The sequence below is a fragment of the Caloenas nicobarica genome, chromosome 4 (assembly GCF_036013445.1).
Source record: "Caloenas nicobarica isolate bCalNic1 chromosome 4, bCalNic1.hap1, whole genome shotgun sequence".
Lineage (NCBI taxonomy): Eukaryota > Metazoa > Chordata > Aves > Columbiformes > Columbidae > Caloenas > Caloenas nicobarica.
In genome coordinates this window covers 32,852,879-32,875,759 of record NC_088248.1, presented here as the reverse complement: position 1 = coordinate 32,875,759, position 22,881 = coordinate 32,852,879, and the positions used below count along the sequence as shown (strand labels likewise).

At 38.5% G+C, this 22,881-nt stretch overlaps 1 protein-coding gene across 2 annotated transcripts in view; it reads left to right on the top strand.

Annotated features, from left to right (window-relative positions):
• Positions 1–22,881, top strand: part of FBXW7 (F-box and WD repeat domain containing 7) — a 177,089-nt gene that overhangs the window by 55,646 nt on the left and 98,562 nt on the right. For both annotated transcript variants that reach the window (XM_065633369.1, XM_065633370.1), the window contains exon 2: positions 21,012–21,569. In XM_065633369.1, coding sequence (XP_065489441.1) covers positions 21,081–21,569 — 489 coding nt within the window. In that variant the 5' untranslated portion in view covers positions 21,012–21,080. The remainder of the gene's footprint in view (positions 1–21,011; positions 21,570–22,881) is intronic.

Here is a 22,881-nt window from a genome sequence, read left to right as displayed (position 1 = left end):
AGAGGAATCTATAGTGTCCAGCAGGCATTGTTTTCCTTTAATGCAAAGGACTTGGTCAGCCAATACACAGCAGGGTAGTCTGGCATTTTCTAATTTCTCCTCAGCTTTGTATGCGTGGCTAAGTTTCATCTCTTCCTGAACAGAGAAGAATCTGCCTTTTTTTTTTTCCCCCCCCCCAGACTGTACAAATACAGGGAAAATTGAACAGGAAAGCTGACTGTAAAACAGGTAGAGAGCAGAGCTAAGGGAGTGCAGAGCCTCTGGAAAGAGTTTAATCAGGACATTTTCAGGGATTTTGTCTACTTTTAAGTCAATGTAAGCTTTGTTATATAGATCCAGCCAAATTCAGGATAAAAAATACTGAAGTTCTCAACAAATTCTTAGCAGATACCAAGCACTTCAGCTGTCGTTTCATGTACTCCATGTGCCAGTAGCAGCAAGTGGGCACAGGATTTGGTTTCTCTACAAGTGAGTAGATGAGGCTGTCTCACTCTTTGTTAGTGCAGAGAGTGGATGCTTGTGGAATAGTGGGTTGCAGAAGTGCTAAAAGCCAGTGGCATCAGATTCTTGTAACTTATGGAACAGATTCTTAATGTCCTCTCTTGTATGCTGATACAGGAAGCACACTTGAAAAATTTCGTACGTGTGCTAGGTCTCCACATGCTGAATGAAGTAGATGCTATTCCAATGTGCGTAGTTGATCTTTGACTCTCAGAATTAAAATTCTAAGTGTGGGAACTATACAAAATAATGCATACAACAAATACCTGCTCATGAGAATAGCTGAGAAATAAAAAGGTGATGGCAGTTCATTGGCTGTCTAACTGCTATCAATTTATTTTTGCCCTTGCATCTGAAAAGGTTTTGTATTAGCTTTACAGGTGTTTGTGACTGGTTCCACGAGCAAGAAAATGTGCCATCCCTTACAGAGTGGTGGCTAAAGTAAATGTCCTGATGACATATATTACATAAAGTGTAATTAGGTGACAGATGGCATCAAACTTCACTTGCTGTTGTAGTTGGCATGGTTTTTTGGGTAGGGAACAGTAAGGGCACACCGGTACTTTTGCACTTTATTTAGCCTCTTCTATTCACAAATAACAGATACTGTGCATTTACTCATGCTGTTTGAATGCAGTTATACTTTTAGTTTCAAAAAGCAAGTTCTCAGATGGCCGGTTAAGATATGCTTGACACTGAGGAAGGCAGGTTCTATTGCTATATAAATTTAAGCTTGTCTTTTAATGTGTACAGTGGTGGTTTTATCTTGACAGGCCATCTATCACAGTAGCAGGATTGATATTCCTAGACCAACAAGTCCACTATTTTCCACAGTGAAACTTACTACAACTGTAAATACAGACAAGTACTGCTAATACATGAAGACTTCTGTCTCTTTTTTTCGTTGGTTTATATTAATGATAAAACTGATGGCTGGCAAACAGCTTCTGGTGTCAGGCAAAATGTATCACAAACAGAAAACTTGATGTCGTTTTCATGCAAGGATTGTAGTACAGTCTTTCCATTTTCTCAGGTAGAATTCAAAAAGGCATTCGTTTGGTATTTCATGGTTTTTAATTTTGTAAGATTTATTGCTGTCCCAAGGTCAAATTTTGCCTCTACTGGTCATGGTGAAGAGGGCCTGTTGTTTGTAATCTTCTATCCTTGAGTTTGGTTTTGCTCATTTAGTTGGTCAATAACTCTCACTGGATCCTGTTGTAGACCTGTCGTATCAGCTCTAAATAACTTGGCTTTTGCTAAGATTCCCGTGCAAAGGTGAACAGACTTTTGCTGCTTTCACATGATGTGAAATTTCAGTTGTGCTTTAGCAGCCTTTACGTTTAAGGATCGTACACAGATTTACACAAGCATATGTTGGGTATGTCAAATAAAAGTTCAGATAAATGACTTTTTGAAAATACTTCTAAACACTGCAGCTACTTCAGACATTAATTAGTTTGGATGGTGAACTTCACTGGCTGACTGGTTTAACATCTTAATTGTTAGTTTCCAATATGAAAGTCTTGTCCTAACAGTATCAATATTATCATATGCTGCAAGGATGATGCTGCTTGCACTCCCTTCATCTCCATTGTTAGAGAGGCTTTAAATATTATTAAATTAAGGAACTGAATTCTTGGCCTTTATGATAGTGTTCCTCTTCTGGGTGCACAAAGCCAATTTATCTTGAAGCATAAAATAAACAATCAAGTACTAATGTTATGAAGTGTCCATTTCTGCTTGCTTCAGCTGTTACTAAATATAAAAATTGATATGCTGTAACACTTATTCTTGATTCCTCATCTTTTTCTAAGCCCCGCATAATACAGTAGATCAATAATGCACTTTCTTTGCTACAGGCGCTGAACAGATCAGATCCTGTTTACTCTGTCTTGTAATGAATTATCCATAATTTGTCTGAGACCTTATATTGTATAATTTATTCTACTCTTCACGTTTATTTTCCTTGCTGTCCCCTTATGCTTACTTCATTTCTAGTTTTATGCTGCCACATCTGCCTGGAATATTCTGTTGTGACACACAGCTTCTAACTTGACCTTCCAGTTCCTTTTCAAAACACATTTTTTCTCTGATCTCATTAAGTCCCGCTTTCCTTTTTTACTACTTCTAATTTTCTTAGTAGTGGAGGAACTTATAAGCAGCCTATCTATCCCATTGCAAGCAACTAATTGTATATCTTGATTTTACATATTCCTTCTCTTCTTAGTCTGAGATCTGTGAATTCTGTTGAGCAAATACTGTCCTTTAAATGGTATAAATCTTTGACTCGGCTTTACAAGAGCCACTTGGCTCATTCTCTCTGGGAAGTTACATGTCTATTGACAGTGGGAGATCCTGGTTGGTATTTGTCAAACCTGTACCTGGGAGAAAGGATTTGCCCTGTGATGGGCAAATGAAAGCGCCTGCATTTGGATTTCATGTTTACGTGCTGTGTATGAAGCTTACTGGTAACAAATTTGGAGGTGATATGTGCATATTAAGAATCAAGCTCTATGGTTGTTCTACTCCTGCAGATCATAAGGATTTAAACAAATTTTTCAGAAATGCACTGAGGATGCAGAGCAGTACTGAGCATTTCAGCCATGGGGTGTTGTATAGTGGAACTGGTGAATGTAGTACGTAAACAAGCAGGGATACGTTCATTTCCTAGAGCCTTTTGTAGGATATGTTAACACTTGGAAAGATATGTAAGTCTTTCTTCCCCCTCAGATTTTATTTCAAAAGATATGGTGGAGCTTGTACAGGCCACTTCATTACCACCTTGCACTACCCCTACTGCCTTTCATTACAACTGAAGCATACAGTCACCAAGTGTGTGGTCATTACATAAGCAAATAAATGAATGCTCAAAACCAACTGCAGATACTTTTCAGAGTAAACAAAGAATCTTCTATTCAGCTATCTTGGACTTCTCATCGCATCTTATTTTATAAAGGACTCATTACTCTAAGTTTATATGAATGAACGCAGGATCTGCAAGTGTTTGATTTTTTTGAGGGTTTTTGATAGCTGCCTGATTCCAGAGCACTTTTGAAATCGTGTATTACACTGCTGCTACCGGAACAGAAGAGATTCAGTTGGCGTAGATTGACCTGTGGTTTGTTTTCTACTTTATTGCAACATCTGTGACTATCAAAAGTCTGTAACGGTTTCTACATTTTGTTGTGTTCTTTCCTGTTGCTGCTTATTGATGAGGATTTGATAACAGCAGCATGTACCCCTGAACAATGGTACTGTATTTTGTAGCTATAAATTCCTAATTCTTCAATCATGTTAACTTTATTGCATCTTCATGAAGTATCTTACCTTCTGATCTCTCCAGCACATCCCTGCTTTGTTTAAAAAAAAACCCCACAAAACAACCACAAAACACAAAGGGTGGGAAAGTCTTTGATGTTGAGTTCCTTGAGAGATATTCTAAGTATAAAAGCACCCATCTCTCCCACCTACTTGTTCACTGGATGGTTCCGCACAATCTTGTTAACATGGAAAGTGTTTAGAAAAGAACAGAGTTTTTCTATAACATGTTTCATAGGTTTAGATTTTTCGTTCTTTATTTTTGGTCATCAGTCCAAACAGTTTTGCTGTCCTGTCTGTATATCTGCATCTCAGGCTCCTCCTGTGTATAGACTGATTGCTTTCTGCTTGTAGATAAAGAATGCTCAGGCAAGAGTGTTCTCAGACCTCCCTGGAGAAATAACAAGAAGTGGTAGCAGAACAGAAGCAGACACATGTGAATGCAACATAATCGTAGTGAAAACACTAAATCCTTTACCTTTAGAAAGACCTTTCTTTTATAGCTCCAGTTGTGGAATGCATATGCCTTTGCATGGCACATCTCCTTGAAGCTACTGATGAAGGTTTTGGTGATATCTTTGCTTATGCTTTCTTTCCCAGTATTTGCAGACTTGGCTTGTATTTTGTTAAACTTCTGAGGTTATTTTAACAGCTTAAGTTATTAAAAAATGAATAATATTTTAAAACTTGGGAGTAAAGCACTCTGGCCAAGTAGTAAATTCTGTGGTGAATTTGCCGTCTGGATATATATGTATGGATTTCCCCCCCACCCAATTACCTGTCCTTGTGAGTTTTGTCAGGATGCTCACTTACAAATGTGACTGCCAAAGAAGCGGGAAACCCACAAATTAGGCTAGTGAGATGAGATCTTTCTGGTGCCTCCAGTTCACCTGTACTCTTTTCCTCATTATTTTTCAAACAAAAAGAAAAATAAAATAATTGTGTGCCTCAGAAATATTTAACATTTTAATTGTTATTTAATTTAATTTAATTGTTAATTGCAGTTTGCTTAAATAAGAGAAGTAGTAGCAGTTCATCTTTAAATATCACTTGTATGGTTTTTGTGATTTCTGAGATGTGCGTTATGTCTCGGACTTCCTAGGCTGTAGATGCTACCTGCTTGGTAAGACTAGGGTTGACATCCTTGGTTCACTTTTCATGGGCCTTATCAACCTGGGGAAGCTGTGAAACAGAACAGACCATGAATCTGAAGTGACTTCTTAATCGTTTCCCAGGAGGCTGTTGCTGGGCTGCAGTGAGTGTTCCATTCTGGTTCAGCTGGGCTGGTTGCAGGTTACAGCCACGTGCTGCCTGTCCTGTCCCGCTGCTGAAGGAGATTGTTCGCCTCTCTAATCTGTTTGTGGAACTGCTCGTGCGAGCGCTTCCTAATCTATTTCAGGCAAAACGAATCTGCTTAGCTGAGAATTTAAACTTGTAAGTTAACCTGGCTCATTCTGACTGAAGCAGATTTAGTGATGCTTATGTGTGCAGGTATGCCAGGAGATCTGGTTGGATGCAGTGATAAGCAGGTTGGGTGTGGGAGGCTGAGCTACACCTCAGGAAGAATGTATGCATGTTTGTCTATACTCCTTTCTGAAAGTTTCTTTAAATAGCTTATTTTAATGTGTTAGTCTACTTTGAAAGAAAATTATAGCTTGTGCAGAATAAGGCCACTGGGGAGCTTGCTGAGCACTTGCTTTTGATCAGCTGCAAGTCCTTACCTGTTTTTTTGTTTGTTTGGGTTTTTTATTTGGTTTTTTAAAATGTATGAAAGCTCTGTAGCAGTTCTGTCTCTTAATTCAGTGAGCTAGAATTTCCCTATGATACTTGTATTAGTAGTAGTATATCTCTGGCTATAAAAAGTTCAGCTGATATTTCAGTTCCCGCAGGAACAGTATGTGCTCAATTAAAAAGGAAAAAGAACAACTAAATGATCATTCAAAAATATCTGTGCAAATACTGCTTTCTGACTTTTGAAGTCGATTTGTTATATTTTGAAGAAGTCCTGTTACAAAATCTGCTGAAGCTTCCTTTCATTTTTGGGAGAGATGTCACCAAATTCTTTTGCATAATTAGGAGAATTTCTGTGCAAGCCCATAAAAAAAAACCTCTCATGCTTTCTTGAGATCAGTGATGTGACTTCTACAAAGTCAGCCATTTCTCATGGATGGATGGTGCCTGCATCTGAGCTGCTTAATACTTCCATGTTGGGGTATAAATGATGGAGCACTCATCATCCAATCTCTATTCCTTCACCACTGGCAGAAAGACTTAGTGATGTCCAGCCTGCTGTCCTGCTTGTGAGTCGAGCCTTTTCCAGATGCTATGACTCTTCAGAAAAAGTTTTCTGATTGTGTTGTCTTGTAAATTTATCATCTGGGACTGAATAGACTTGGGGTCAGACTTTTAAGTTGCCTCCTCCTGTCCACTTGTAACAAGTCCTTTAAAACAGCTCCAAATCTGTTAAGATTTCTTTTTGGTGAGCCCTAGTGCTGAGTGTGGCAGGTGTTGCTCTCTGGGACAGTTGCACCTCCCAAGCCAGATGTGTGGCAGGCTGCTTTTTTTTCACCACACATAGACTCAAAAATCAATGAATGGCAGACTGTATTTGGGCAGTCTTTAAAAATGGCTTTGGGCCAGAAGTTCCAAAAAGAACCACAACACCTAAATTTACATTGACCAATACTTTTAAAATGGTCAGTTCCTCAACAGAGAATTCAACATTGAGTGCAGGAGCTGCTGCTGAGAACAGCCATGGTCCTGAAACAGTTGGTGCTCTCAAAGTAGTTATTGCACATGTTAAAACAAGATACCAGAAGCACCTAAAAGAGCTTGGGGATTTCAGGTCAGTACCCACCCATGAAGATGAGATGTCTTGGAAACATGTGCTTGATCGCACAGTCTGAGGAGTAGGTGCAGATCTGTGGACCCCATTGGTGCCATTACCCCATGTTAACTTCAATACCTTTGAGAATGGCTATGAACTCTGCAGGAAAAGATTTCGGTGCATGAACCCTGCACTGTTACAAGTAGAAAATATGTTCTTGCCAGGCTTTGATAAAAATCTGAGTAATGTCAGCAGGAAATGAAAGCATTTCTTAGAACCTACTTTCTTTCCAGGATTCTTACTGGAGAAAGAAAACTTATGTCCTAAATATTTCCCAGATGTTGAGGTGATAGGAATGGAAATGTAAATACCTTAGAAAGTTCAATTGTATTTTTGGTACCATTTTACAATTTATACCTAATCATTGCTTCTGTTGAGCGAACCATTGACTCCTGTGTCCTGATGACCAAAAAGTTATTTCTGAACTTTGAACAGGATGGTACCATTTGCTAATCAGCCTTGCATCTGAGAACGTGGAAGCCTACGTGTAGATTTCAAGAAAAATTAAGATAGATACAGATTTGAAGGCCATGATGGATGACTTGGACTTCACATTGCCAGCATGGTTTGTGTTGTATGCTGTTTTCCTGAATGGAGGACTGGACCTTTTGAAAAGTTGAGCTATTTGGTGAGAGAGCCTTACAGTTACTAAAAGCCTTTTTGGGCTGCTGCAGTGGGAACGGTTACTGTAAGGTCCATTTTGCAGGCTTCAACCTATGCCTATCGTAGGATATAACCTAATCAGCCAGGTTTTTCAGTAAGGACAAATATAGATGCTGCGGTTTTGATAGTGCTGTTGCTACCAACAACCAATGTATTATTCAGAAAGTAATCTAAGTTGGTGTTCTATCAGTAGAAACAGTTGTAGTGAAATACAAGTGTTAGCAGCTGGACTATTCCACACATCACTCTTTGTGGTGTTAAAACCACATTCTGAATTAGTTAGATATGGCCTCAAAATTTGGTTTAAATCCATTATTTTACAGGTCTTTTTCTTGAACAACTTTTCTCTCTTAGAAAATGAGCAACCAACCCAGAAATGTGCCTTGCCTGTTCAGTGCGTCCAGAGCTCTGTTCTCCTGTCAGCAGGGTTTGACTATTCAGGCTCCCTTCCTTATAATATTGTGGATCCCTATGTCACATCGGAGACAAACCATCTTGTCTCACAGATTGTGCCGTCTTGGCTGCTTTGGATTTCCACCTGTTACCAGCAATCTGAGAAGTCTCTTGCTCTGAACATCAGCACACTCTTCACTAGGGCCTGAGCAGCTTCATCTACTCGCTTCATAAAGGTGCTGGTCTCCAAGATTTGCAAGGCTGCTGTGCGGCAGAGCAGCTGTCCTTTGTGAAACGCTGTACATCTGATGTAGCAGCCAGGGCAGACACCGGGTTTGGATGGGGAGTTGTGTGGTCTGTGTGATCAACACAGCTGATGCTGTTTAGCACTGCTGTCCACTGACAATGCCCTTGGAAAGTCAGAAAGGTAGATTGGCTTCCAATGAAGGTGGATTGAGGCAGTGACATTGGAGCATCTTCCTCTTTGCAGCTGCCATTGTGTGATGGGTTCACTGTTTGAAAGAAACTGTCCTAGCCCTGCGTGCCTTTCCACATAGGCATGAGAAACAGTGGCTCATTCAGGCCAAGTCTGGCACACCAGTGGTTTGCTGAGACTTCTGACAACAGTCAAGTTTAGATCGATAATGCTAGCACTGAAGCACGGCTTGCTTTTATTGAAGAATGTGGCTTTAAGTTTATGGGTAGGTGTTTATTGTGCAGCAGTGTAAGATGTTAATTGGCTCCTAGCTGTTACCCTGCTCTCTGCTGGAAGGGTGAAGGTCTGCTGTCCTTACAACAGTTCACATCAGTCATTTTTAATTCAGTGCCAGCAACATCATATAGGCTGGAGGAAACTGGTGGGTTTAAGTAGACTTGCCTAATTTTGTTTGGAATGGGTTAGGGAGCACTCAGTTGACTTCAGTGAAGCTCTGCTGAATATATTCTGTGGCAGAGCAGTAACAGCATCTTAAGTGACATTAGTCTCTGAAAAGGATCTCTCTCTACAACCTGTTTTTTAGCCATTCAAATAATGATCCCAATTTCAAATTTTAAGATTGTTTATATTTGTATCAGTTATCTCTTTTAGTTGGTAGTTTTGTTCACTGTATCTGTGGCCAGTGCTTTCCTGCGTTGGACTTGGCTCTTTTTACTGCTTGGAGTCACACCACCTTCTGTCGTAGGAGAGTGCTGTAGAGCAGAAAAATGGGATATTTAGAGTTGATGACTTCATAGGATTTGAAAGAAAGGTTGAATGCCTGCCTGACACTAATATTGTAGGCCACCTTACATTCTTATCTAGTCACCTACTTTCACCTCTGGTCATGCAAGTACAAAAACATACTTTCCTGGTCCCAGAAATAGTTTGGCCAAGCAAATTTAGGTTTCTGTAGGCTGTTAGGCAAATGCCCTGCTGCTGAACCATACTGCTTAATCAGTTACTGAAATATGATTCTCAGAGAGCCATTTTAAGGGCATTGAATCAATAACAATAATTGCAACCATTTCCATTTCTCTAGTGGAGCCTGCTAAAAGTCTGTTTGGGCTGGGGCCAGAATCTTTTAGACAGGTTGCGATATCATCTTCCTTCAAACCTGGCAATCTTGCATGCTGTTTGTCAGCAAGTACCTTGTTGTTCTGCAAGGACAAATTTTAGATCTGCTGCCGGAAAGCTTCCTGTGACATGGAGAACATAACACTTAAGAACCAAGTGTGGTAGGCAGTGTTCTGGAGATGTGAGGTTAACGAAAAGGCTTTTGCCTTTCTTTTTTTAATACCATGTGGAGACTGTAATTGTTTGGGGTGTTTTGTTTTTAAGAAAGATACCAGGAAGGGCAATTTGTTCTGCTGTGTCCTAGTGGTATATGACCTTGTTTTACTTATATCTTTTTACTGCTAAAAATGCTGAAAATGCAAACAAACCAATGTATTAATAGATTTCAGCAAGTCTGATAAATGCTGCCATTCTGTTTGTCTTTGTATTTCTTGCTTTTATTAAAAGGAAAAACGTGCAGGTCAAAGGCTCCCTATCAGATGTTGATGCAAAGGCATTTAACGAGTTCATTGACTAGCTCTGGAAGAACGTACATGATTTGGAGTTCATCTTAAATACGGTATTCAGAATGGAAACAATATTGCTCAGCGGATACTGCATGAAATCTGAATGTACACAGCTGAACATTTCATAAGATATCAATTTGGACTGTGGACAAATAGGCATTCTTTATAAAATATGTATTACTCATTGTTTTAGAGCAACCTCACAGGAATAAAGCTGAGCTGTATTTTTCCCCACCAATATGGTAAAATACACAAGTGTTAATATCTTGTGTGGCTTGCGTGAAGCGTGTTTTCTGCCTCACCTGATCCCCAGCTACCTTTTCTTATCTCAGAAATTCAGTTTATAACTTTTGCTGAACTAAACACAAATGAGAAATTGTCTTTGTCCATAATATATCACAGCCTTTCACGCCCAGCTGCTTTAAGAGTACTGATACTTCCTTTTTTTCCTAGCAATTAGGACTAAAGGACAGCTGAATATTACAGATAATAGTCCTTCAGACTTTTTTAAAGAATAGGCAACTGAAAACAGGAAATAAAAATAGAAATTTTTGGCAATAGCCTGGAATAAGTGTTGTTCACTACAGATCTTGAGGTAGAAAATATTGTTGACGATAGCTTGGCAAGACTTGGGAGTTTTGTTCTTTTTCCCTCGTCTGTCATCTCCTTGTATGCTTGGAATAATATGGAAGGACTGGGAATTTTTAAAAGTTTATAAAAACCCAGACAACAAAAACCAACAAACAAAACCCACCACCAACAAAACCAAACCAACAAGCAAAAAAAACCCCTGTAGTGTTCAAATTAATAGATCACTATTCAATCTCTGGTAGGGTATTCTTTATTTTTACAATAACTTGATAATATTTTCTAGAAGGTTACTCTGATGCAGAACCCTGCATCAGAACACAATGAAGAGATTGAACTTTTCATGCCATAACCTGTGTTGCTTTCCCTTAGTTTGTTAGCCCAAATTATTGAGAGGCTTGAAAATATTGTTCTGTGCCTTGGAACTTCTTGGGAGTAAAGGGAGTTGATCATTCTTGGTGATTAGAGGTAGTGTAAGAGCTACTCGAAAAGGGGGCATTTATATTGAACTTTTAAAAATCATTCAAATATATGTGTTCTTAAGTAGGCACTGCTCTTGATTCTCACTTTCTTCAGCTTTAATCCTGCTGTATTTTTCTTTTTAGCCACTAGAATGCTTTTCAGTGTACAGGTTATGTTTTTCCTTCTCTTTGTGTGTGTTCCTTCTATTAGAGGTGTCTATCTCAAACAACTCTGAGGTAGGGGAGAGTTTAGTACTTGGTGTTCATTTCTTCTCCTTCCACTTGAATTTAAGCTTACTTTAGTTAAATTTAACTAAATTTTGTTGCTTATTTGTCCTCAAGGTCTATCCCCCGCCTTCAGTTAAAGGTGAACTTTTTTTGGTCCATCTTTTCTGCTCTGTGTTCTAAGTTGACGACTTTTCCTGGCTGTCTCTGCTGTTCTGCATATCTGCTTTTTGTGCTGCACTTACGCAGCATTTGAATTGGAGATTCAGTCCAAGAAGTCATGCTACCATTTTGCCAGAAGCTGACACCAGCCATCTGGTAAAATTACAATTCAATATCAGTAAAACCTGTAATTTGGGGAAATGTACCCAAAATTACTTTTATGATTAGTGGACAGGAAAGAAACTGAGGCAGAGAAGTCAGTTGGGTACTCTGTAAATCACTTTGAGGTTTTCAGACCAAACGTCTTAATGGCAGCGTTCTTGCTGCCAAATGCTGTTTTGCCTTTGTCTTCAGAATAGTTTGCATTAGTAATGAGCAATTCTGCTTGGAAGTTATTTATGTATTGCTCTTATGATACAGCTTTGCAATGCAGCACCACGTGAGGTAACAGACTGTGTGAATGGATTTGTGAAGCAGTTTAGCAGATTGTACTGCTGAGGTCTGTAGGTTTTCCGGTTGGAAATGCATCCCAGCCTCAGGGCCGCATTCAGCAATGTCGTGGATACCGAAGAGGATTTTACATTAGAGCCATTTTGGCCATACCGCGCTAGCCTGTGTGTTAAGCCAGGTTTTAATTAGGAGTTTGTTAACACGTTTTGCCTGTATGTCACTGTGGGAGCAGGGAGGAGGTGACAACAGCAGCTCCTGTTTGTGTGTGTTCCCGGGGAGAGGTGGTCAGGTAACCCTGCCTTGGCAGCTGCACAGGTGTTGCATGCTCTGCAGTTGGTGAATGTGTGTGTTAAACTCAGATGGAACATATTTCTAATTTAAGATTTAAAGTGGTGATGAATTTACTATCTTCCTAGTAAGCTATTACAGTGAGTAATTATCCTCATAGTTAATTCCATTTGGATTTTTCTCATTTCAGCATTCAGTGATTGGGTCTTGCTTCCTGCCTATTAGATAAAATCCCTGCTCACCTAGATAGCTGGGAAGAAAGTAGTTGTTTCTGCATAGTTGATCACATTGCCTGTTCACTTAAAATAAGCATTACTGAATAGTTGTTTTGGACTTGATAGTTGAGATTTCAAGTTCCTTCTTTTGGTACCTGTAGCTTAACGTGTGTTAACCCAGTAGAGTTTTCCATGATACAGTAACACTCCAGCATGGCTTAACTGAAGTTTACTAGTAGAAAGCAAGACCAGCGGTATCATCCTTATCACTCCTCAGGCTTCTTCCCTATGGAGGGAAGGCCTTGAGCTGCATGAACCCGTCCTAAGCAGTTGTTGTTCCAGGCAGCTGGGACGTCCCCACATGCAGTCCTGTTGACAACGATGCTGTAAAACTGACTGCAAGGACTTTTGTTATAGGCAATATAGGTGGTCTGGCTTGGGGGCAAAAAGGCATCTGTAGAAAGTGGAATGCAATGCTTCGTGCTGTGGAGATTTCAGGCCAGTTTGGAAAGCTATCACAACTACCACAGACCCACAAACCTTGTTTACTTACTTTTGGGGAAGAGAGGTGAATTCAACCCCCAAATTATCCAAACCTGTTAAGTTTTAAGGACTGCTTAGTCTCCTGTTGCACTGTAAAAAGATTTGTGATGGTTTTTTGTAGAGAAATTCTGTACCTATCATGAAGTAAGAGTCGGGATGATTCTGTTTGTACGCTTCTAGCTTTTGCTAAGTAGGCATGAAACAGCATCTTTAAATCCGAAGGGAGTATAAAAAACTGCCTGCCTATTTCTCCTCTCATCTGAGAATTTTTCAGCCCATGTGCTTCTCAACTAATGTAACTAAAGATACTGTTTATGTTGCTGTAAGTATGATCTAATGTTTGCTTTTGGCAAGAAACACTTGTTAGTATCACAGAAGGCATAGTTTACACGAGACTGAAATATTAACAGATAGAAACTTGCTATTCTAAATCAAGCAAACAAGCATGCCTGTGCTATATCACTTGCAATAGTAGTATAGACTTCTTGTAGTAATGTAATTTGTGAAAAAACAGGTATTTATTAATTATCCAAGGTAAGAATTTTTTATTTAGAGAGGTAAAAATTTTAATATAGGAACCCAAGTAATGGTACAGTTGTCACAGCAGAAAGCACAAGACAATGTAATTGAAAATTCTGTGCTTTACTTTTCTAGCGCAGAGGTCCTTTCAATGAGTAAATGGACACTCCATTAAGTGGAGGATTATATGGAGGACTTGCCGGTGTTGTTTTCAATAGTTGTTGAAAAACTTGGCACCTTTTAAATAACTCAGAACTTTTTTTCTGCTTTGCCTTTTCTGAGGAAAAGGGGAGAGAAGCTTTTCATTACTTGCACATGATAGTTAACTTGTCACATTTTACAGCTTAATCCGTTTTCTTTAAAGAGTTGTTAGTGAGAAGTCAAACCAGCCATCTTCTGTATAACAGTCATTATTAATATGACTACTAAAACTAACATGATTATTTATGTAAACACAGTAAAATCAGTCATAATACTGATCTTCTACTGTGGATTGTTGCCTTCCGTGATATCTTTCAATGAATTAAAATGGGTTTATTCTAAATTATATCCATTCACTCATCTCAATGAAAACATAACAATGCAGAACTGAAAATAAGGAGAAACTTTTGTACTTTTACTGATGGTCTTGGCTTTTGGGGAGTATATGAACAGTATTCTTGATGAACAGATAAGAGCTCCCCACTTCTTCAATAACACAATACTGGTGTTAATAACTTGTCAGTTGGATATGACTTTGAGGAAAAGGACTTTAATTTTTTAAAAATATTTTTTCTTATTACTGGGCGATGGAGGCTTTCAACAATTTCCTAATGGGTCACTTTTGCATTTCCCTCTCATTTGCACTTCATCCTTACTACAGTATCTCACAGTAATTCTCATTTTAAGGTAAAACCGTAACTTGCATAGCACACTATTTACTAATCACTTGCTATATTTTTCTCCTTTGTGAAACAAGGAAAATGCAGGCATTTTTTAAACACCTCAAATACAGTAATTAAGGTCATGAATTACTTATGGAGAAGTGTTTACAGAAAAAAAAATCAGTGGTTTCCTCTCTTCCTGTTATGTGTTGATTGTTTTAATTTTGTCATCAGGTCTCTATTAATACATTTTATAGCATGATTCTCTGTGCTACAGCATTAAAAACTGCTACAGCTTTAACTCAGGTTGGCTTTTTTTTCCCCTTCTGCAAGAAGTCTTTCAGAGTTACTCTTCTGTGTTAAGTTTTAGCCAGAGCAGCCCTGGTTTTGAGGAGAAGGCATGAGGAGGGAAGAAAAGGGCTTTTTTGTTTAAAGCATTAAGACTTGACATTCCTCTTGCTGTTGCAAAGAGAATCCGTGGAATCCATTTTAGCTGTAATATGTCCAGATTCTCTGTGTGTGTGTGTGTGCATGAGCCCCGCAGATGGTTGTGTTTTCCACGTGAATGGGATGAATCCAGGTGTGCCCTGCTGGAATGCAGCAAGGAAGAACATTGCACCTTTTGCAGCTTTTTCCACTCTGTACCCACAGTCACTCTCTGTGAGGGTTAAGTGAACCTGTATCGAGGAGACTGGGCTTTTACAGTGATGGGTGAAAAGAGTTTTGTTCATCTGCTTACTCATGCAATACAATGATATTTGTTTCTGAATAAAGAATTTAAGTTAAAAGTTCTGTGATGATGTTAAATGTACACAAATGGGGAGATCATGTGGAAATACTATAAATGTAAAGAAAAGAACTGGCAGATCCATAAAATGGAAGACTTTATTCTTCCACACTAACAGGACAAAGACCTCTTAAACAGAAAATCTTATATTTGATTCAGCAGTTGAGTTTTAAGCAGGGTTTGGACATCTGCAGATGGAAATCTGTGTATGAATGTAGCTGAAGGTCAGGAGAATGCAATCTGAGTCCTGGGCTCTTGTTTTCTTAGTGATATAACATACCTTAATCTGTAGAAAGTAATTAGACATACATATTTTATTGTAATCTGAAGCATAAGTATGTTGACTAATTGTAGCTCAAGCTGTTTCTGCTAAACTTTTGCTCATGCCAGGTCTGTTAATATCTACCTCTGATATTTCCTGATCATCTGAAGTAGTGCTAAATATATGTAAATTCTTGTAGCAATTATGCATTTCCTAAACCTCTTTTTGTATTCTCATTTTCTAGTGGGTTTTGTGTACTATTTCATATTTTATGCTATATTGAATACTTCACTTGTGTCTACCAAAAGAGGTAGGATTACCTGGTAGTAGGTCCTATGTGCCTCTTGGTCTTTCCAGGACTGAGTTTTCTTTTTAATGGTTTCTGTGTGTTTGTCCCCATAACGGATAGCACGGGACATAGCTCTGTTGTGCTCTTAACTGCCCACATATCATCAGCTATTGTCTCTCATCTAAACCCCTTTCCTTTCTGCAGGGAATGGATCAGAATGGAGCAGAGTGTCTGGGACTGTAAAGTAGTGCTGTGGGCCAAAAGGGGTTGGGAGGCTGAGGCATGGGATGGGAAAGGGAGTCAGTTCTGGGAGAAAAAAATTAAGTTTGGATGATGAAAGAGAGAAGCGATAAGGTCTGTTGAAGTAGGATTGTGGGGTTAATAGAAGCAGGTGACCAGAAGGGAGAGACATCTTACAGTAGACCATATGTGCTGGGAAAACTGGAATTCTCTTTGTTTAGAAACATTTAGGAGGGAAGATCAGGGCACAAGGGCTTGATGAAAAGCCTCAGAAGGTAGATAGAAAATTGAGGCCAGATTACAGTAGGGAAGAAGGTAATTAAAAGTGGCCACACAAGAAGATTAGAGGCATCTGGGCTTAATTAAATTTGTACAGGAAACTAATTGTGGTATTTTTTTAAATTTAATGAATGCTAAATCTATTTTTTTGTGTGCTGTCAGATTTATGTTTGACATAAGTAATTAGGGGAGCACTTTCCTTTAGTAATGGTTACTCTGACCACTTTGCACTGAATAAACAAAATGACCTGATTGTTACTAGAGAGAGTGAAAAAGGGAGCAGAATAATTTCTAATCCAATAGAAAAGTTATCTGCGTGGTTCCCTAAGCACTGGCAGAGCTTTGCTAGACAGGGTGATAGAGCAGGAGCAGAGAATTTTTTTTAGCTGCTAATTTGTTCTGGAGCTTGAAGCCATGAAAAATGGAGATGACTGAGAGATGTGAGGTGTGTATATGTTTGGAAGAAGTAGTTTATTTTTCTTATAAAAAGCATGCATGCTTGTAGAATGAGATACATTGTTAATGATGTGTTTGATTTTGACACAAAGTTACTGAAAGTATTTAAAGCTGTGTGTTAATCTTGCCCTAACCAGCATTTTGTGCTGATGAAATGCAGAAGGTTTGTTTATTTTCCTCTTCTGTACAATGTATTCAACTCGGAATTTTATGGCTTGAGGAGTCTGTTACTATGATCAAGCTTGCCATCCTGTGTAACACAGCAAAATTATTCTCCTGTAACTTTTTGTTCAAAGCTCATAACTTTAGTTTAAGTTCTGGCTTTATCTGAGGTATCTTGTCTCTGTTAAGTCCTTGCATGAGGATAATTATCTGCTACCATAACCTATAAAAGAAGGTGGTGGATTCTTCATTTGACTTCGTATAGTTTCAGTTTCCAGTTAGTGCATATTGATTGTTTTGGTTTGTTACTTTGCTATTGTTCAAAATCTTTCCTATATACAAACTGTGTAGCCAGCAATCAGATCAATATACTAAACATTTTCTTTAACACAGCATGTAGGTTGCTTGCTCGTAGTGTTTTGCATTGTTAGCTATCATGACCATGCGCTCAAATATTTTTTTCCTTTTTTTCATACAACATGCTCCACAATCTTATCAGTGTTAATTATGTTTTTTACTTCTACCTGCTTGAAGCTGCATTTAATTCTCTTTGTATACATGTTCTTTAAATAGGTTTGACAGGTTTTAGGTGGCTGGTGGGGCTGATGTGTACCCAGTACCCATTATTAGGTGCATTTGCACTTTGTGTGTTAATCTGGATTTAGATCAACAGCACACTTTTAAAGTGTAACTCCTGATTGTCCACACCTGCTCCCCAACAGAATGGGTTAAAGCACAGATGTCCCAAAGCACCTCCTAGGTGAAACTAAACCAGAAGATGTGCTCTGGCTGTGAGGGTGGACCCTGGGGGTCAGAGCTGATCTGGAAATAACAGCCCTTTCCCCCCCTGCAGCCGCATCCTGGGCTGCCCAGTCCTCACGTTTGCGCGTCTGCTCCTATGGTGCTGCACTGCTTGCTAATGTCAGCCTGGCTCTAAGGTACCAACACACCAGTGTCCATTTGGGCAAAGTGTGCTTATAAGGACTTCATTTTTCCTTCAGAAGGTAGGTTGGGATGTCGAAATGAAATCATAGGAGATCCTTAGCTTGGGTGGGATGTTCCTTTTTTGCTTTCTACTTACGGAATGCAACCTGTTGTGGTAGATAAACCCGAGGAGTGTTCTCCATAGTCTTCTGGTGTTGCTTGGTATTTCTTAGAGGTGGTTTTGAGTAGCTGTTGTTCCAGGTTAATTTTTATAATCTGTCTTCTGTGCAGATTTAATGGATAAAGCTGAAGAATTCTGCTTAAGGAGCATTTTATCTTCAATATAAATGGAGGATGCGTTCATTAACTCTGAATTTGCAGCTGGATCGGTCCAGGGACTTCCATTTCCCTTAGGGATTACTTGTATTTTGCTTTTCCATACCACTGACCACAGGCATTACAAAACTTACCTGGGAGTTGCCAAGTTAGACTTGTTGACCAAATGTTGATGAGTTTTGCATGTTTATCCGAAGTGTTACCACTGTTCTGCAATGTTTTGGTCTCTGTCTAAAATAAAACTGTTTGTGGTCTGAGGTGGGTAGGAAGCAATACCTTTCCTCTCTGATATGCTGGAGTTTAGCTGATTTGAGTAATTTTGGGCTCTGAGAGTATAAATGAAGGAGGCACTGTGCTAGCTGAAAACACAGCATTTTAGTTCTTTGGTAGTTGATTTGTAAATACATTTCTTCCTGCAAAATAATAATCCTGTCTTATTCCTTATCTGCCTTATATATTGAAATGATTGTATCTTGTGTATTAAGCTGACAGTAGTTAATTCTGAAAGCACTTATGTGACAGAAGGCAGCTTTAATGTTTCAAATCTCTCAGATAATGTACATCCATCTGTTCTTCAGTGAATGCATCACCTTTTTGCATATTAATGATTTCTGATGTAGCACTGCTTGTAATTAAATTTTGATAATGCGTTTTACAGGCTTCTGGAAAGTCCAAGTTGAGTTTATTTGTGCAAATACAGAGTAAAACTGAAATAACTTATGACTGAAGCTAATTTTGAGTCACTACAAAAATGTAGGAATAATTAATACTATGTAATAGTACTAGTGTATGTTCATTTTTTTTTAATTGGTTGGAATTTAATTTTGGTATATTAACAGTAACAATAGTGTCATTTTTGTCACTTAAGCATTTAGCAGAATCAGGCATTTTGTTACTTGCTGACCTTTTTTTGTTGGTCATTTATAGATACAAATTGAAAGTATGTATTAAATTATGGAAACAAATGCAACATTTGCAGTTTTATCAAGTCCTAAACCAATAATTGATGCATATATTTGAAATAATGCTGTCAATACTGAAAAAAACGTGATTAAAATTTAAGGCTTCATTCACGGCTATTTAGAGAATCATTTGTGATGGAAGCTAAAATTGCTAGATTGTGAAGATGTAGATCTCTTGGCTTTTTTTTTTTTTTAATGAGTGATTTTTACATGATTTAATGCTTAAAATAATCCAAATAAGATGTAGTGTTGTCATCTTCATCATGCCTGAACTATGTAGCAAGCCTGTTAAATAGGCTGTACTATCCTCAGATTATATATGCAACCAAATTTGATACTTGATGAAATGGAGTTATTAAACATCACTCCAATACGCTAAGGTTTCCGGGCTTTGAGGAAAAATATTACGTGAAAACATTTCTCTTAAATACTATGAAGAGTGCACTTTTTCTCATGTGCTACTTACTATACATAGAAAATGAAACACACTCACTTTTGATGTCCCTTGCACTGAAGGCTGCAGTCATTAGCTTCTGGTTTGGGTCACATGCACCCTAGTGCCCCTAATGCTTTTCGTCCTGGTAAAAGCAGGAGTCAGCGTGGCCTCTGCTTCCATCATGTCTTTGCCTTGACGTGTGGAGCTTAATTGTCTTTTAGTATTAGCTTCTCATTCACTGATTGGAGCTAATTGCTGGTGGACTCTTTCTTTAGAACATATATTTCAGCTTTTGAGTTCATAAGGTTTTATTTGGGGGCAGTCGTCATCTGGGTAGATATGTGGAAACTTGGAAACCACGTCTTTGGGATGTAAGTAATGCTTCCCTGAGAAAGAGGGGACAAGCGTGCAGAATCCCATCTACAAATCCTTCTCAATGCAACACTTGAAAAACATCTGTAAATGTGTTTCTGTGGCTTTCATGGTACAACACAATGAAAATTACCTTAGAGCTATGGTTTCTCTTACTTTCTTCCCTCCTCACCAGTAAGCTGAATGTTTTTACAAATGTCACGAGTAAAGCTGGGCTTTATTGGTTCCACACATCCGTCATCCAAGGTGCTAGGCGTTTTGTTTTGATTTTTTTTTTTTTTTCCTAATTACCAGAGATAGAGGACTTTCTCAAAAAAGGAGTGAGGGGGGTGGGACGGGTTAGGAGAATATCTTCCTGTAGTTGAAGAACTCATGGAAATTTTTATCCTTCATTGCTCCTACTCCAAGGACACTCAGTAGTCTTTCTCCCTTCCAGCATTGTATTGTTGTGCTTTCTGAACCTCTCACTGTTGTAGCCTGCTGAGTGTGTGTTTGGTCTATGGACACCCAAGCACAGTGGTGAAAAAGCTAGTTATTTTCTATTTGCACACATTTTCCTGTGCAACCTGTGAATCTGACCACTTGTTGAGGTCATGTCTGACTTCACCAACTCAACTCATCACGTGAATTTAGGGGACCTGGAGTCAGGATGTGTCAGCCTGAAAGGTTGTAGAGCTGGAAATGTAATACCAAATTTAAGATCTAGCTAGACTGTGTTATATCTCTCTGTTCTTGTATATTATTTGCACGCACATGTGTAGCCAAATGTGCGGATAACTTGGAAATTGTGTATTTTTCAGTTTCTATTAGTATCCACCTAAATCTGGCAATTTCTTAACTTCTCAGAGTCTCATTCAACAATTCTTTTAGCTTCTTAGAGTTTGGAGAACTGATACTGCTAACAGTGATTCTTTTGTCAGGCAAGGTGTGTGCCATTTGTGGGCTGCACAGGGTGCCTATTGATGTCTGCTTTTGACCACTGGGCATCTCTGTGGCCTTGGAAGTGATAAGGCTATATTCTTTAGTGGTCGTTATCTTCTTCATTCATCTGAAAGAAAATCTTAGTAACAAGAAATGAAACTTGCAATTATACCTGAAAATATGCCTGCTCTTAAGTAGATATTCTGAATTTTGCAGAATCTGGTGCTTTCAGAAATCAGGATCAGACTGTTTGATGGAAGAAATAACAATCCTGCTACAAAGTTCTCTGCAGTCTGGGTGTTTCCAGTTTTGCCTCAAGTAGAAACTTATTCCTCGTTTCTTGGAATTTGAGGTTGTCAGGACTAATACAATGAAAGGAGTTTTTACTGCTTTATCTAATAAAAATTGTAACTTTTGTAATTCCCCACTTTTTCTTGTTTTCTCTCCTTAGAATGTGAAAGCATTTGCATCTTCAGATAGCCTAGCCAAGGTCCAAGAAGTAGCAAGCTGGCTTTTGGAAATGAATCAGGAACTGCTCTCTGTGGGCAGCAAGAGGCGACGAACTGGTGGATCTCTTCGAGGTAACGCTTCCTCAAGCCAAGTAGATGAGGAGCAGATGAATCGGGTCGTAGAAGAGGAGGAGCAGCAGCAAAGACGACAACAGGAGGAGCAGCACATTGGGAGGAATGGAGAGATAGGAGGAGAAGAACCTGGATTTGATGACAGGCATGAGTCTCAGCAGGAACAGTTAGAAGAAAATAACAATAGACTTATTACAGTGGATGAAGAATCCACTTGTAACCAAGAGGAAGAAGATGATGAACATGCTGGTGATCAAGAGGAGGAGGTGGAAGAGGAGGAGGAAATGGACCAGGAGAGTGATGATTTTGATCAGTCTGATGACAGCAGTAGAGAAGATGAACATGCTAATAGTAACAGTGTCACAAATTCCAGTAGCCTCGTGGACTTGCCCATTCACCACTCATCGCCATTCTACATAAAGACAAAGGTGAGAAACTACACTTTTAAAAAAAATTCTTAATCCTTTTTAACTCTGGATTTTGGGAGATAATTTTCATATTTAACTTAAACGGAAGTTTTACAATGAAGCAAAGATCTTACTTCCTGAAGAGCTCATTATGAAGAATTTATGCAGTCCACAAAAACTATACGGTTTTAACTGTTAATAATCAAATTATTTTCATGCATTTTTGACATGAGCAAATACTCCTGTATATTTTAAGGAGTAGTGCTCTGGTGACTATGTTCAGAAGATCAAGGTGTTTCTTTATGAATATTTTTACATGCTAACTCATACACTTAATACCTTTCTGGCATTATTTATGATGTTTTCCTTCTCAAAGCAGGCAAGAAGGAAGGTGAGGAATTGTGCACATGTGGTGTTCACTGAGAATATCTGGTTCGTTTAGATGAAAACATTGTAATGAAAAAATAGGGTGGAATATTACTGAAACATCAAGTTTTTCCTTCTGACCAGGTTATTGTGGGTTCATTGACAGAATACAGATTAAAAAAAAGTGTCTTAGCCAGTCATTCAGTTACAAAGTCATTACATAACTTCGTATGATATCCTGCTTGTGAGTACCTTGTAAATTGTATGCAGTGATTGTTGAGAACTTCTGATTTGCAATAAGAATTTGAAAATAAATATTTGTATTTTTATTGCTACTTAAATCACTTAACATTTTAGATTAAAGAAAAAAAAGTTTTTGGAGTTTTAGCTCCAGTGTACCTCAGTAGTTCACCATATTTTTCAAGTTCTTCAGGAGAGGGATTTTGTTAACTCTTAGCAGTAGCAAAAACTGATAAAATAATGGATTTGGTGATACTGACTAACAAAAGAGGAGCAGGCAAGTGTTCTTGTGGAAGAATGTTTTTCTTAAGCCTATGTGCCAATTTCTTTTTCTTAATCCTTAATTGGTAATAGAACACCTAGCCTCCTCGCACCGTTCAAAAAACAAAATGACAAAACCCCCTCAGATGTTTATAATGTACTTTTTTAAAAAAAACCAAACCAACCTGATGTAAAACAAAATAAATCCACGAAAAAATCAGTGAACATAAGTTAAGTTTCCTATGTAATTGAGTATGAACAGAATTGTATAGAGATGCAGAATCAGTCTTGAAGATATTAACGTTGCAAATTCATTAATAAACTAACATTTAAACTATTAATAACCTAACATTTAACTATAGGAACACATTCTGTGTTAAGAAATGTTGCAGAAATGTAGCCGTTCTGGAGCATGAGTGAATTACTAGAGTAAAAATAAAGACTAATATGCTGCTCAAGAAAAAGT